The sequence below is a fragment of the Pempheris klunzingeri genome, chromosome 22 (assembly GCF_042242105.1).
Source record: "Pempheris klunzingeri isolate RE-2024b chromosome 22, fPemKlu1.hap1, whole genome shotgun sequence".
In the NCBI taxonomy this organism is placed as follows: Eukaryota; Metazoa; Chordata; class Actinopteri; order Acropomatiformes; family Pempheridae; genus Pempheris; species Pempheris klunzingeri.
The window spans coordinates 19,222,850-19,236,337 of NC_092033.1; the positions used below are offsets into that span (position 1 = coordinate 19,222,850).

At 45.5% G+C, this 13,488-nt stretch overlaps 1 protein-coding gene across 1 annotated transcript in view; it reads right to left on the bottom strand.

Annotated features, from left to right (window-relative positions):
- The window catches only part of kcnc2 (potassium voltage-gated channel, Shaw-related subfamily, member 2), a 76,168-nt gene extending 73,541 nt beyond the window's left edge, over positions 1-2,627 (bottom strand). Inside the window, exon 1 of the mRNA XM_070853831.1 lies at positions 2,073-2,627. Within this exon, the coding sequence (XP_070709932.1) occupies positions 2,073-2,627 (555 nt within the window). The remainder of the gene's footprint in view (positions 1-2,072) is intronic.
- Positions 2,628-13,488: the final 10,861 nt, after the last annotated feature.

A 13,488-nucleotide genomic window follows, 5' to 3' on the forward strand; every position in this document is an offset into this window, starting at 1 on the left:
GAGCAGTACGTCATGGTAGCAGCTAATGGGAAGACAAAGACATGAAATCTTTGACCGAGTATTACCAACTGATTGTGAAATAGAAAAACAACTTTTCTTCCCCAGAATTATTGCGAAATGTCTCTGAAATATCACTCCAGCTGTTAACAGTTTAACAACCCATGTCAGAGGCCGGATCCTCTCACAGCCATCCTGACGTTGGACCAATCTAATGGGTTAATATCGGTTTCCAGGAAGAATTCAGACATCAGCTCCTAATTTTTCTCTAAAGCTTTGGCTGTGACTGATGGGAACTTTTCCAGTCTTTCCTGTCTGATGTAAGAGCTCATCACAGCAGTAGTTAGTTATGAGAAACAGCACAGTGCTGAGGGACAGTACACAGTAATCTGACTGCTGTGTCTCTGAATAACGTTGCATTTTGCTTTGGATTACGTGAAGCCAGACTCAGCTGCGTTCGCTGGACAATGCTGATTTTCTTCGCTGCTTGTTGGCCCGGAGCTTTTGAGTCCTGCCACAATTTAAAGGAATAGCTCAACATTTTGGGAAATACTCCAATCTGCTCTCTTGCTGAGAGCTTCATGAGAGGATCCGCAGAAATATGAGGCCAGAGCCAGCAGCCGTTAGCTTGGCTTCTCTTAAAGACTCTCTCGTTTAATCCTGAGAAACACCAAAGTGTCTCCAGTCTTCACGCTAAGCTGACCGGCTCCTGGTCGAGGCCTCATATTTACAGGCAGAAATGGTTGCCGACTCCAAGCAGGGAGCGAATAAGTGCATGTCCTAAAATGCAGAACTATTCCTTTAAATGCTGTTTGAGGCTTCAGAGGCTGGAAGTGATCTCAGCCCTCAAAAGGGTAAAACTACAGTTGCACCGCCGGTCATTACGACGACGTGCTGCTGTGACATCACGGCGTTTGTGAGGCTGTTTTTCACTGATCTCCTTTCACACAACATGACATCACAGCGGGTGGTCCGTCACTGCTGAAACACGTCAGCCTGCCACTGAGGCATCAATTACCCAGAATTCACATGCAGCCTACAGAAAGCTCATCTGCTAGATCCCCACAGATGAGGATTTATTAACACCCTGATATAAAGTCCATTTAACACGCCGGAGTTTAACTGGTCCAAAACTGTCAGATTCAGAAAGACAGAAGACACACCTCTGTTTTCTACAGCTGGGATGTCACATCTCATCACACGTGACAAATAAAACTTCAAAACTCAAATGTGTCATCTGTCTCACAGGTTAGCTTCGTGCCAGAGAGGAGAGAAGACACTAGTGCTGTTTGATGAAGGAATGAATGTGGAATAGAAGTCTCTCCCATCCCCAGCACGAGGCACTGCACTCATTTCAGGAAGGATAAATGTTCCACACATTGCTTTTGTGTTTCAGAAACGGAGCATTTTCTGGGATGTATTCTGAAGCAGAAAGAAAGCACTGAATGAGCTCTGGATGGGTAACTAACACGCTGGCAGTGCTGAAATGACATTTCTAGAGCTGGAACTCGATAAACTAAGCTCGTGCAGCAGGAACAATGGGAGTAACACAGATATGGGATGCATGGCTTAAATAAACAGCCTCAGAGTGCAACAAATGTAGGCTAGAGCCTCTGTTTGGCACAGGCCTGAGGGACACACACCTAAGGTACACCGCTGCTAAGAATATCCATCCTGACGGAGTGTTATCACCTTGTTGGCATATGACAAGTGGAAAATCTGCTCTTTTTACCTATTGACTGCACCTGCTCCCATCAGCCTCTGGAACAGGTGCATCTGCCTTGCACTGTGTCTGATTAAAGGCAGATGACCTCAGCAGAGAAATAAATGATGTCAGTATAATTCGGTGACAATGAAAGGTTGATCTCACTCCTCTCTCACTTGTTAGAGGAAAGCAAGTTTGAAACTTAACATCAACTTCTCAGATGGCTTCCTTTCCTCTTTCTGGAAGATCTGTAAAGTGTGCACGTATAAGAGTGTGTTTCTGTGAATGAAAAAGGGGGGAGAGGTGTGCGCTGTGAGCCGTGAGGTGGGGGGTTACTGTGTGTTTGGAGAGCCCAGCGGTGCGCCCTTACCCGCGCCGCCCTGGAGGAGTACGGATCCTCGAATAGATTCCAGATCACCGGCTGCCACTTCCTCCACAGGCTGACATTACCGTCGGCAGCCACGTCCTCAATGCCGAGTCTCTTCCCGATCTCGTCATCCTCGTCCCCGTTGTCCACGTTGAGCTCGAACACGTCCAGAGCCTCCTCCGCGTCCCGGTGCTGCCGGTATGTCATCCAGCAGCAAGGCTCCACGTCCGTCTCATCGATGCCCCAGAAGGAGAGCTCCTCCTCGAATAGCGGTCCGCACACATCCGCCGGGCAGTGGAGCTTCCCGGTGCGGTAGTAGTTGAGCACGTAGGCGAACACTCCCGGGTGGCGGTCGAAGAAGTACTCGTTGGTCCGCGCGTTGTACTCGATGAAGCCGGGGACTTGTTGCAGCTGATCCAGCACGGAGTCGATGTCCGAGTCGGAGGCGAGCAGGGCCAGTCGCGTCCCCGGGAGGGTCTTCAGGGTGGTTTTGTAGGTTTCGTGTCTGGTGCCCCCGACGTTGAGGATTATCCTCTCGTTGTCGTCAAACTTGCCCATCGCTCTGTATCAGACATGACTTGATGGAAAGCGGGGGGGAGTTGGCGAGTGCAGTCCGGAGGTAACGGCGAGCCCCACGCGCACACACCCACAGTCCTGTTCAAAGAAGCTCCAGGATTTTGGCCGCGGTGCGCGGCATCTCCGATTTCACTCCGCCGACGCTTTCGTGGCTGTTTGAGGGCCGAGGAGGACGTCCATGGTGGGTTTAGGGAGGCTTGGGCTGGATGTGTATCACACAGCTCAGACAGTCGGCGCTGAACGGTCTCCACCGGTGGCTCCGAGCAGACTGAGATGCTGCCGCTGCGCGTCCCTGCCCTCTCCAAGACGCACGACCGCCCGTCAGCGTCGGCCTCGTTACTCTCCCATATGTAACGCTCCCTTCAAAAAAAGTATCGCCTGCTCTTTTCCCATTCACGTCTTCTCAGTCAGACCCAGTGCTGCTGCCTGTGAGCTTCAGAAGAAGAGAAGTTGGGAAAATCAGTGAGCGCTCAGCTCCAGACCCGCTGACACGGTGTGAGCTCCACAAATCACACTGAGGGAGACATTTGCATCGAGACACGGGGCTTTTGTTCTTGTGTTGTGTTTGTGCTTTAGTTAGGTACTACAGCCAATCAGGAAAACGATTTCTTTGCAGAGAAATGACAGGACTGAAACAATAAATTGTGTGTTCAGATTAAAACAGAAAAAAAACAAATGAGACTTTTCACTGTGACTCAAGATTTCATCCTTCAACAGGTCAAGACAAGTAGCTTCATCCTGCAGTTGTTCCTTTGGGGTGTGATTGCATCAGAGGTTTCATATGTTCTTATTGAGGCATGTGGGATTTCACATGTATGTGTGTTATAGAAGACAGGGAGGGGGGGGCAGCACTGTCTTGTGCTTTGAGCCTTAACTTCTTCTTTCTGTGTGAGGAAGAATAATGTGCAAACATGGCTGCAGTTTGTGTTGCAGCATCCACACTGCTGAACTGGCCTTGAGCAAGGCAGGGGCGGTGGGGGGGGGGGTAAATGTAAAGAGGGAGCTGAAGTCGATTTATGCGACAAGAGAAAATGCACCTGCTGTTATACTGATGATTCCATTTTTAAAGAAAATGGACCGCACAGCTCCTCTTTAGTCTTTTCAACCAGTGCAAGCACTTTAACAGTTCACCCATTCTCACACACACACACACACACACACACACACACACAGGAACCTCAGTGGACAGCTCACTGGCTCTTCACTGACACACCCTCACACTGAAGAGCTGTGCAGCACTTTCAGCTGTTTGAGCTTCAGTGTCTTCACTGACCCGCTCTCCCTCTGAGCAAACATGTCGTAAACCAACTGGTTCCACTCAGTATTTGCTGGGAACCTCATTCTTCTACGATGTTAAGCTAAAATACGTTTGGGTTTTGGTGCTTGGTGAAGACAGTGTGAACAGGTCAGCTCAGGCTTTGGAAAACCATGATGGATATTTTCTCTTTTTACAGTTTAGTAAACAATTCATCAATTAAACATGAAAATAACTGACCGCTCAGCCAAGAGTGAAAACATTAGTTAGCTCCTTGTAGAAAGCTGTTGGAACGCCCTGGGGCCAACAAGACTAAGAACCCACATGCATGACTCAAGTTTCAAAATGAAATAAATTTAAACAGGAAAGTACTTACACTGAAGAAAACTAAGGCTACACTAAACATGCAGCGACTCCTAAAAGTGGAGCGAGAAAATCAGAAAAGATAAGAAACTATAAACAGAGGAACTCAGGCCGAAAGGGCAGAGTAATGACTAGATGGGAACGCTAACAGAGAAGGTTTAAGCAGGGATAATCTATGTACAAATATTAAACGGAGATAACTAAGACAAGATAACAGAGTAATCAACTGAAAATACAAGACTAAGCTTGAAGCAAAGTGGACAACAGAAAAACAAACCTTCAGCTCGGAACTGAGAGAAAAACATGAGGGAATGAACTGGCACAGGACAAAGGGAGAGGCAGACTATGTATACAGGAGGTAATGGGAAACAGGTGGAGGCAATCAGGGAGGGGCTGGACAATCACAGACAGCGGGAAACATGAGGGCAGGAAGTAAATACATCTGAAACAAGAGGGAGACAGGGTTACTTCAAAATAAAAAACAGAAACGACAGGACAACATGAGAGACGGGACAAAAACTGTTAACTTAATTAAACTCAGAGGATCATGACATACAAGTAGCTTAACCAGATCAGAGTTGGAGAGAGGTGGAGCTGGTGCACCTCCTGTCATGGTGTTGGCATGAAGGTATGAGCAGAGCAAAAGGCTCTAAAGGCCGCTCGGGATACCTGCGTGAACATCCTTTCCCCTACGTCGGCCGGTGGCCAAGAGGATGAAGAAAGAGTCACTGATGGTGAAGCATGACTGAAGCAGCTGATGCAGGTGAGACTGAACCAGCACGGTGCTCCATTAAAACCAATAGAAGTAATAGTAGAGGCCATAGTAACGGTGATGCTGGGCAGTGGCAGCACTGTTTAGGGGCATGTAGGGGCAGATAAACCTGCTGCTGGACCTCAGGGCAGAAATGAGCCCTATTGATCCTCTCAGTCTCAGTGAGGTCTGGACAGGTTTGTGTCTTGTTGCCTATATGTAACAGTGTGAAATCTCCTTTATATTGTGCCTTGAAGCCCAGAAACCAACCAGTCTCCCCGTGCTGGAATACTCTCCTGCTCCGGACCTGTGAGAGTCAGATTGTGCTAATTTGACAAAGATGTGTCTGACAATATGCACAACGTAGACATATAATCAACAGAAATAGTACAAGGGTAATAAAACCAGATTATGTTTTTATATTGACAATTTAGCTGCCACATGGGAAGTCATACAGAGCCGTGCAAATCATACAAATGTTGTTCCAGACGTCATCTCTCTCCATTTATCCTCTAGACACTTAAACAAGCCTCGATGCCAGTCAGAAAACGTGAGACAGACAGATGCTAAAAACTTGAAACGGAGAGGTTTTGGGATACTTGCAGAGATGCAGCTGTCTACCAGAAGGCCTGTCATCTCCACTCAGCACAGAGTACGAGCAGGAAAGAGTGACATCTTTAGGGGATCTAAGCACAGCTCAATCAGCGAGCAGACAGCAGGCAGCTCGCCTATAATTACATGCATCATTATTCCCTGATGTGCGGCTGCTTTGTAAAGCTGCAACCTCCGAGTAACCTAATTACTCATTACTTGTCTTGATCAAATCTGCGGAGAAAGCTCTCTTTCTGGTTTTAAATAGAAATGAAGCACAAACAAAGTTACTCTTATTATGTGTTAGTGATTTTAACAGTAATAAAACTGTTAAACTGTTAAAGTGTTTTACTGACTATAAAGATGATGCCTGGGCAGGTTGGTCTACGACAGCCTGACACGGTCCTGAATGTAAAAATGTTTGGGCGGCTCTGTGCTTGGATCCGTTGTGCTTCTGAGAACGAGTACAATGTTTTGAAGCAAACTGCAGTTCATGCCGTATGTCCCTCAGTCCATTCTACTCTCACGGCACATGCCAAGTTTGAATTTGAAGCTTTGGCCTACAACAGGTGGCGTGGTCTGGTTCCTGACTTCATCATGGAACACCAGCTGAACACTGACTCAGTCTGAGCCAGGTGCACTTCAGGTCCAGGGACACATTATGGCAGTGTTGGGATTCTGATTATTCATGTAGCTGTTTTTTCTCTGAAAATAAAACTAAAAAAACCCTACAGCTCAGCTGGTGTTCGGTTGCATGTCCCTCAGCTGCTTTACAACAAGCTTTTGGCCAAATTCTGGTTGGATTTTTTTTTTTTACCACTTTTCAAAATTCAAATTAGTTGTTCTGCTAGTTTTCTTGCTAAATGTTTTCAGGGCAGTCCATTGGGATTTTGGACAGTACTTTTCCCCCCCCAAAGCTTAATTTGAGCTTCTCTTTGCATGTGTTTAGGCTGGATCATGGTGCTGTAGGAACGGCATCAAAAATGTACCTTTCCACCTGATGTTTTGATGTTTGAGGAGTTTCTCTTTTCTTCCACACCTCTTTCTTCACATTGTCATGTTTGTGGCTTAATCTAAAGCATGCAGTCAAATAATAAGCTCTATTCCTACATATCTATTTTCAGCCCATTAGATCTTGATGCCACAAAGTGCATTTCCTAATCAATCAATCTCTCACAAGTAAAGAACATTTTTATCATTATTATTATTATTAGACTTTATTGTCCCCGGGGGGGAAATTCTTTTTCACAACACTGATTCTGCTTGACATTTTAAGAAGTCATTGAAATCCCCTGATATCCAGTAAAAGCTGCAAAAGCCCGTTAGAAGTGAATACAAACATGTGTCCCCACAGCAGCTACCCTAGTGTCCCACATCAAAATGACTACAGCAATGAAAATAGTAACATGTTCTGTACTTTATTACAACAGAGGTCATTCTAAGTGGATTTGGCTCTAACTAACTGTAGTGTTGCCAAGGAGTGGAATGAGATGACTTCTCATACAGTCCTTTAAGAAAAGCAAACTACCAATCAGTTCCATTCTCAGTGTGGTTTCAGGACCGATCAACCACACTGGAATTCTTACTGGTCACCACCAGAGGTCGATTTAAACACCTACTGTCATGACATTACTCACTTTCCTCGACCTGCTGCTTCCCATTTCAATTTAAGATGAACCAGCTGGTGAGTTTTGAAATTGGGGTGTTGAGGTCTTTTAATGTCTTACTAATGAGGCCATTCATCACAGAAATGAAGTATTGGGGACTGTGGTGGGTCAAGGCGGTCCTTGCCTATAAACAGCCATCCTTGCACTGACCGATACAGGAAGCAAACAGCATCACAGTCTCTATTCCCCACTCTCTCTCTCTCCCTGTAATATCTTCACTAAAAATAGAGCGGCCAGATTGCTGATCTTTATCGGGAACCAGAGAGTAAAAAAAAAGTCTATCGGAGAGCCAAGGTCCTTGGCCAGTCCATTTTCCCCAGGTAGAGGGGGGGAGGGGGGTGAACTGAAGGCTAGACAGGCAGCCTTGGCTGGTTTCAGGTCCACAATAACATCAATCAGACATGCAAGAATAGGGTATGATATGATTGTGTTCTGTGTTTTAGTCAAGGATTCTGTGGAAATGTCTCATTTCAACCTACATTCAACACAAAGTGATGCTCAGTAAAAGAAGAGGCTACTGTGTGAGTTAATGATCGTATGAAGGTTCGAGAAATGAACTGAGTGATAATTGATACTGGTGAAATGCATTCATGTCACTAAACCACGGAGCAGACAGAGGCAGGGAGAGTTTTCTGCCCTTTCAGTCTGAACTTTCTGTACCTTCCTGCGCAGACTGTCTGTTGAGTTTATATCTGATGAAGCACAATACCTCTGCCCCCCTCCCAGAGGTCTGACAACACAATCCTGCTGACTTTAAAGATATCCAGGGACCAAAAGGACAGACTGAGTCCTCAAATAAAAACTCTGCCATTTCAAATGTCCCTTCGAATAATGACAAAAAATGAAATGCTAACATGTTGCAATCTTATTTCTAGCACAGTAAGAGGGAATAATGGCACTGCACGAAGGCCCAGTGAGCTCTGTGTACCATCGGCACCCCACTAGAGAGAATTAAGGGGCAAAAGCCTGTTGACACTGTCGTCGTAAAACTGCAAGTTTGTTTAAAAGAGGTACTTCAGTGTTTTAGTATTGGACTTCCACAAAGTTGGGGGACTCACAAGAGACAGAAGATGGTCAAAGCATCCAGATGTCCTGACTTTTACTCCCCAGTATGCCCACAATGCCCCTAAATGGCAACTGTTCTTTGGCGTCTCCCTGCCTGGTAACTGTTAGGCTTGGGGGAAAAAATCAATTCTTGAGTATCATGATTATTTTTTTTGATTCCTTTATCAATTTTTAATGCCTGAACTGATATTTTAGCCCATGCAGACGTGGAAAGTTGACGCTTTTATTGTTGCAATCTATGAGGCATATCTGCTTCAAGACAAACAAAGCTGAACAGACGTAGACAGGCGAACAGATCCGACATCCGACCTGCATCTCCACATTTTAAATCCAAAGTATGTGACCCCCACCCGCTGCACTCCGAGCTGGGCCCTCGGCGACACGCCAGCGAGGACATTCGTGTGTAACTCTGTCCCACGCTGAAGTGTAGCACTCACTCTCCGGTTTACAGCACCACCTCACCGGAGAGGGGGGGCACTGTGGCTCAGGCTCAGTGGTAGAGAGGGTCGTCCCTCAATCAGAAGGTCGGTGGTTTGATCCCCAGCTCCTCTAAGTCAGCATGTCGAAGTGTCTTTGGGTAAGACACTGAACCCCAACCTGCTCCTGAAGCAGCTTCAGTGTGTGAAAGAACAGTCTCCTCCAACTTAGATCCCTCCTGTATGAATGATGTGTGAATGGGTGAATGAGGATATGATGGAAAAGCGCTTTGAGACCATTTACCATTTACTTATGGTCCAGCGTTCCTACTGTTAGCTGCTGCTGTGTTTTACTGTTACTTCCATGTTGACCGTGTTTGCTATCACTCAGGTGCGGCACCGCCACGGAGAAACTATTATATATATATACTATTTAAAATGGTATCCTGTGGAATTGTCTTGCCAAGAAAGATCTGTTTACACTTCCATCCACTGTTTCATGATGAATGCATTTCCTTCCTCAATAATCCTTCTTTTCAGTGTTTGGAAATTTGAAATATGCCTTTAATGTGAAGCGGTGGCAGCAGGAGATCCATCCAACAAAGTGGTGGATGGCCTGATTCTCTCTCTGTCCAACCTCCACCCAACTCGGACCCTGACAGAAGTCCTCCACATTGAGCCTGGTTCTGTTCCAGGTTTCTTCCTGTTAAAGGGGAGTTCTTCCTCCACTGTGTCCTAATATAATATCTGATACTGCTCATGTGGGGATTCTTGAATCCTTAATGTTGAATTCCTGAATCGTTGGGTCTCTCTCTAATTAAAGAGTTTGGTCTAGACCTGCTCTTTGTGGAAAGAGTCTGGAGAGAACACTGTTATGAATTGGCGCTGTATAAATAAAGATTGATTGGTTGATTGATTCTACGTGGAGGCAAAATGCATGGAAGCTTACAACTGCTATATCAAAGCACTGCTACTGGTGGTAGAAGCTTTTTCAATTTGACTGACAAAGTTCACCGAAGTCACACAAACACACATACACGCTCACTCAGTGCTGTACCAACTACCAGCTACCTCACCAATCAGTCTCACCAGATTGATTGATTGACTGATTGATTCAGCAGCTGGGTTTTCCCAAACATCAGTTCTGTGTGATGAGACTGTAACATTTCTCACATTAATATATGAAACTAACAACAATGTCTCATTTCTATATCGCTCTCTACATTGTTTTTCACCATCCAGTGTTTGACTGGCACTCTCTTCATTAACGTCATCTTGTTGCAGCCTCTTTTTCTGCACAGGTACGATGCTCCTCTGACTGGAGAATTGATGCCACCTGCTGTTTGTCTCGATGAACTCACACACCTTCTAATCACATAACTGTGGTAGATAGAAACAAGCATTCATTGAAACTATACATTAAAAGATGTCTGGGTGATCTAAATATCACTCCTTCATTTAGAGCAGGTCTGAGTGGTGCCACAGTTACACTCTTCAGGGCTGGAAGCCAAAACCTGCAGTTCCTCCAGTGACCACTTGAGGCTCCAAGGTGACAGGTGGTGCAGTGACGGATGGTTAGCAGCTAGCCGGCTTCACCCAGCAGCTTAGTCAGAGTCAGACCATGAGGGAAAAGGTGATAAATAGAACATTATTGGAATATCTTACATTGTAAGGCATTCCCACGCTGCTCTGAGTAATTACAGTGTGCTCACATCTCCCCACCTCCTCTGCGCTGTTAGCCGAGTGGTGACTCGCACCAGGACAGAAGACAAGATGATGTCAACTAAGAGTGCCAGTCGAATCTCACGTGGTGTAAAAACAATGTAGAGAGCGAAATGTGTCATTTGTGTTTCATAGTTTTCATATGATAATGTGAGAACATGATACAGTCCACTCCACACACATCTGACCCAGATATTATAGCGATCTATCAATCAGGCTATCAGGCGAGTGGATTCGTGAGCATAAGTACAATCTAATTCAGCAACTGTAAAAGCCTAAGATGCTTCTTAAGGTGTGTTTCCACCCAACACATAGTGAATTTTCCCCATTGAGCGTATTACATATGGTGCGAATTACACGAATCCGGTGAATTTGTGTATCACACGAGTTGAAAATATTCTCCTGGCAGCTTTATGGTAGCCTTAGGTAGGGTGGAGCAGCAGCCAGGCTGCATTCTTTTTTTTGGACAGTACAGACTTAGACTTTACTTTATTGATCCCCCATAGGGGGAAATTCACATGTTACAGCAGCAACAGAGGCAGGTCAAGATAAGCAGTAATAGAAAGAAAGAAAGAAATAAAATAAGCAACATTCGGCCACCTCAGCTCCACCTCTTTGCTCATTGGTGGGTTAGATTGGGGTGGGCGGGGTCAGGCACTGCCAAGATGGCGGCGACCATGGAGCCACCCGCGGAGCTTCACTTTGGCTTTTCAGAAACCTATGGGTGACGTCACATGAAGTGTTTTATACAGTCTATGACGGTAGACAACAGAAAAAAACAACTGGCCTGCCATAGTGTTAGCAGATAGAAAGATCATGGCTGTAGGAGAGTGAACAATAAGAAGTGGGGCTGAACTTTATGACATGAAATTATGCTTCCTTTGTGATAAAGCCTATAGTTTAGGGCTGGCTCAGGCCTTGGACCAGCCCCTAGTTATGCTGCTATAGGCTCAGACTGCTGGGGGACTCCCATGATGCACTGGGCTCCTCTCTCCTCCTCTTCCTCTCCATCATTATGTCTCATGTCCGCTTAATGTCTGTTACTAACTTGGTATCTTCCCCGGAGCCTTTCTGTGCTTCTCTCATCTCTCAGGTTCCTGTGGATCCTGGTCCTGGTTCTCCTGCTGTGGTTCTCAGGTTCCTGTGGATCCTGGTCCTGGTTCTCCTGCTGTGGTTCTCTGGCTTCATGAATCACTGCTGTGGATCATCAGCCACCGACACTTTTTACTGATATTACTGATATTAGTCTTGCTATCATTAACATGGAAGAAAGCCCCCCCCCCCGAGCCTGGGTCTGTTCCAGGTTTCTTCCTGTTAAAGGGGAGTTCTTCCTCATCTAATATCTGATGCTGCTTATGTGGGGATTGTTGAATCCTTAATGTTGAATTCCTGAATCGTTGGGTCTCTCTCTAATTAAACAGTTCTGGTCTAGACCTGCTCTTTATGGAAAGAGTCTGGAGATAACACTGTTATGAATTGGCATGAATTGACATTTCTTGGACATGTCTTATGATAAATGGACAAAAAGAGATTATTTATGACAGCGGGCTCACAGTTCAGCTTGGTGACATTCATGTCCATCACAGATTTCAATTCAACTCCTCTACACTTTATTCTCCAGTGCTCACTTTTACACTGGCCTGATTAAAGCAAGTTAACCAAGAACACTGGGGAGTGAAGCAGGGTATAAGTCCATCACAAAGACAATCACAGCCAAGTCATCAGACTGAACTGTGTCAATCAGCATATAAAACACCCTTTAAACATGGCAGTGCTTACACTTAAGAACACTTTATAAACGCTTTAACACCGCCGAGAGTGTGTTTTTGTCTGTGATTAGAAGTGCAGTGCAGCCCTGGGGGGACTGGTGCAGGGAATGAGTTTTTGCAGCGCGTGCAGGCTCTGCTGCAAACACTTTCAGCTCCATTCACAACCGTGGAGTATAATAAAAAACACATTACCCTGCTAACCGTGAGCCCTTGGACAGAATTAGGCAGAAATCCCAGTGGAAGAAAATTGAGCTGATTAAATGTTGCTTTCCTAATTGAGAGAGCCGAGCTAATTTACGATGAATCCCAGATCATTTTCCTCCGCTGTATGAGAGGAAGTCATTAATAAACTCTGTACGTCCAATTATAAGTTATGACAAGATGGTTTGTTTCACTGGAACACTTTAAAGAACTTCTCAGAAATACTGTTTCTTCTCCGTATTAATAATGAGGGGAGCTTGTGCCTCAGTTTGGTGTTTGTTGCACATCACTTTAATCATTTCCTCGATATAGACGGTCCTTAAATGAATCTATTAAATCTATTTTGCATCTAAAATAAACAAAAAGTGAGTGTTTGATAAGTGATAGATTTGATGCATTTCAATGTTCTTGTGTCCCCCCCAATAGATGGATGATTTGCTGTAACTGTGTACCTGTGGCGCCATCTGCAGGATGCAAAGGGAGCATCAACACCTCCCTCAGCATGAACCCAGTGTGGATCTGCAGATGTGAAAGGATCCAGCTTCATATCAGAATCAGGACACACTGACTGACCAGTGAGCCCAGCTGCAGAAGGCAACATGACGAACATGCAGTCTCATCTTAAAAGCCCAAATGTTTCATGTTTCCTCATCATCTCTGCAGAACCGACATGGACGGGGACAGGTTCTTACAATAACGACGGCTCAGTTCCATTAAGTGTCCCGGAGAGCAATTCCAGTGAGCCCCTTAGTGGAATGGAGCCATCATTCAAAGCACTAACTGCACGTGTGTTTCAGAAACGTGCTGTAAAAAGGCTGTCTCTTACTGGCAGTGCTGTAACAGTGTACAGTTACTCAGGCACAGCACTGAAAACTGCCTCTCAGCTCTGTGGAGCATTTTAGTGTCTTTCACTTTTACAGTTTTCATATAACTCATCGCCCAGCGCTCTCATGGCACCGCTGGCCGCTAGCTTGTCAACATAATGGAGCATTAAGGTGCTGAACAGCCACAAATTTCAGTCAGTGGTCAGAAACATGAGTCAG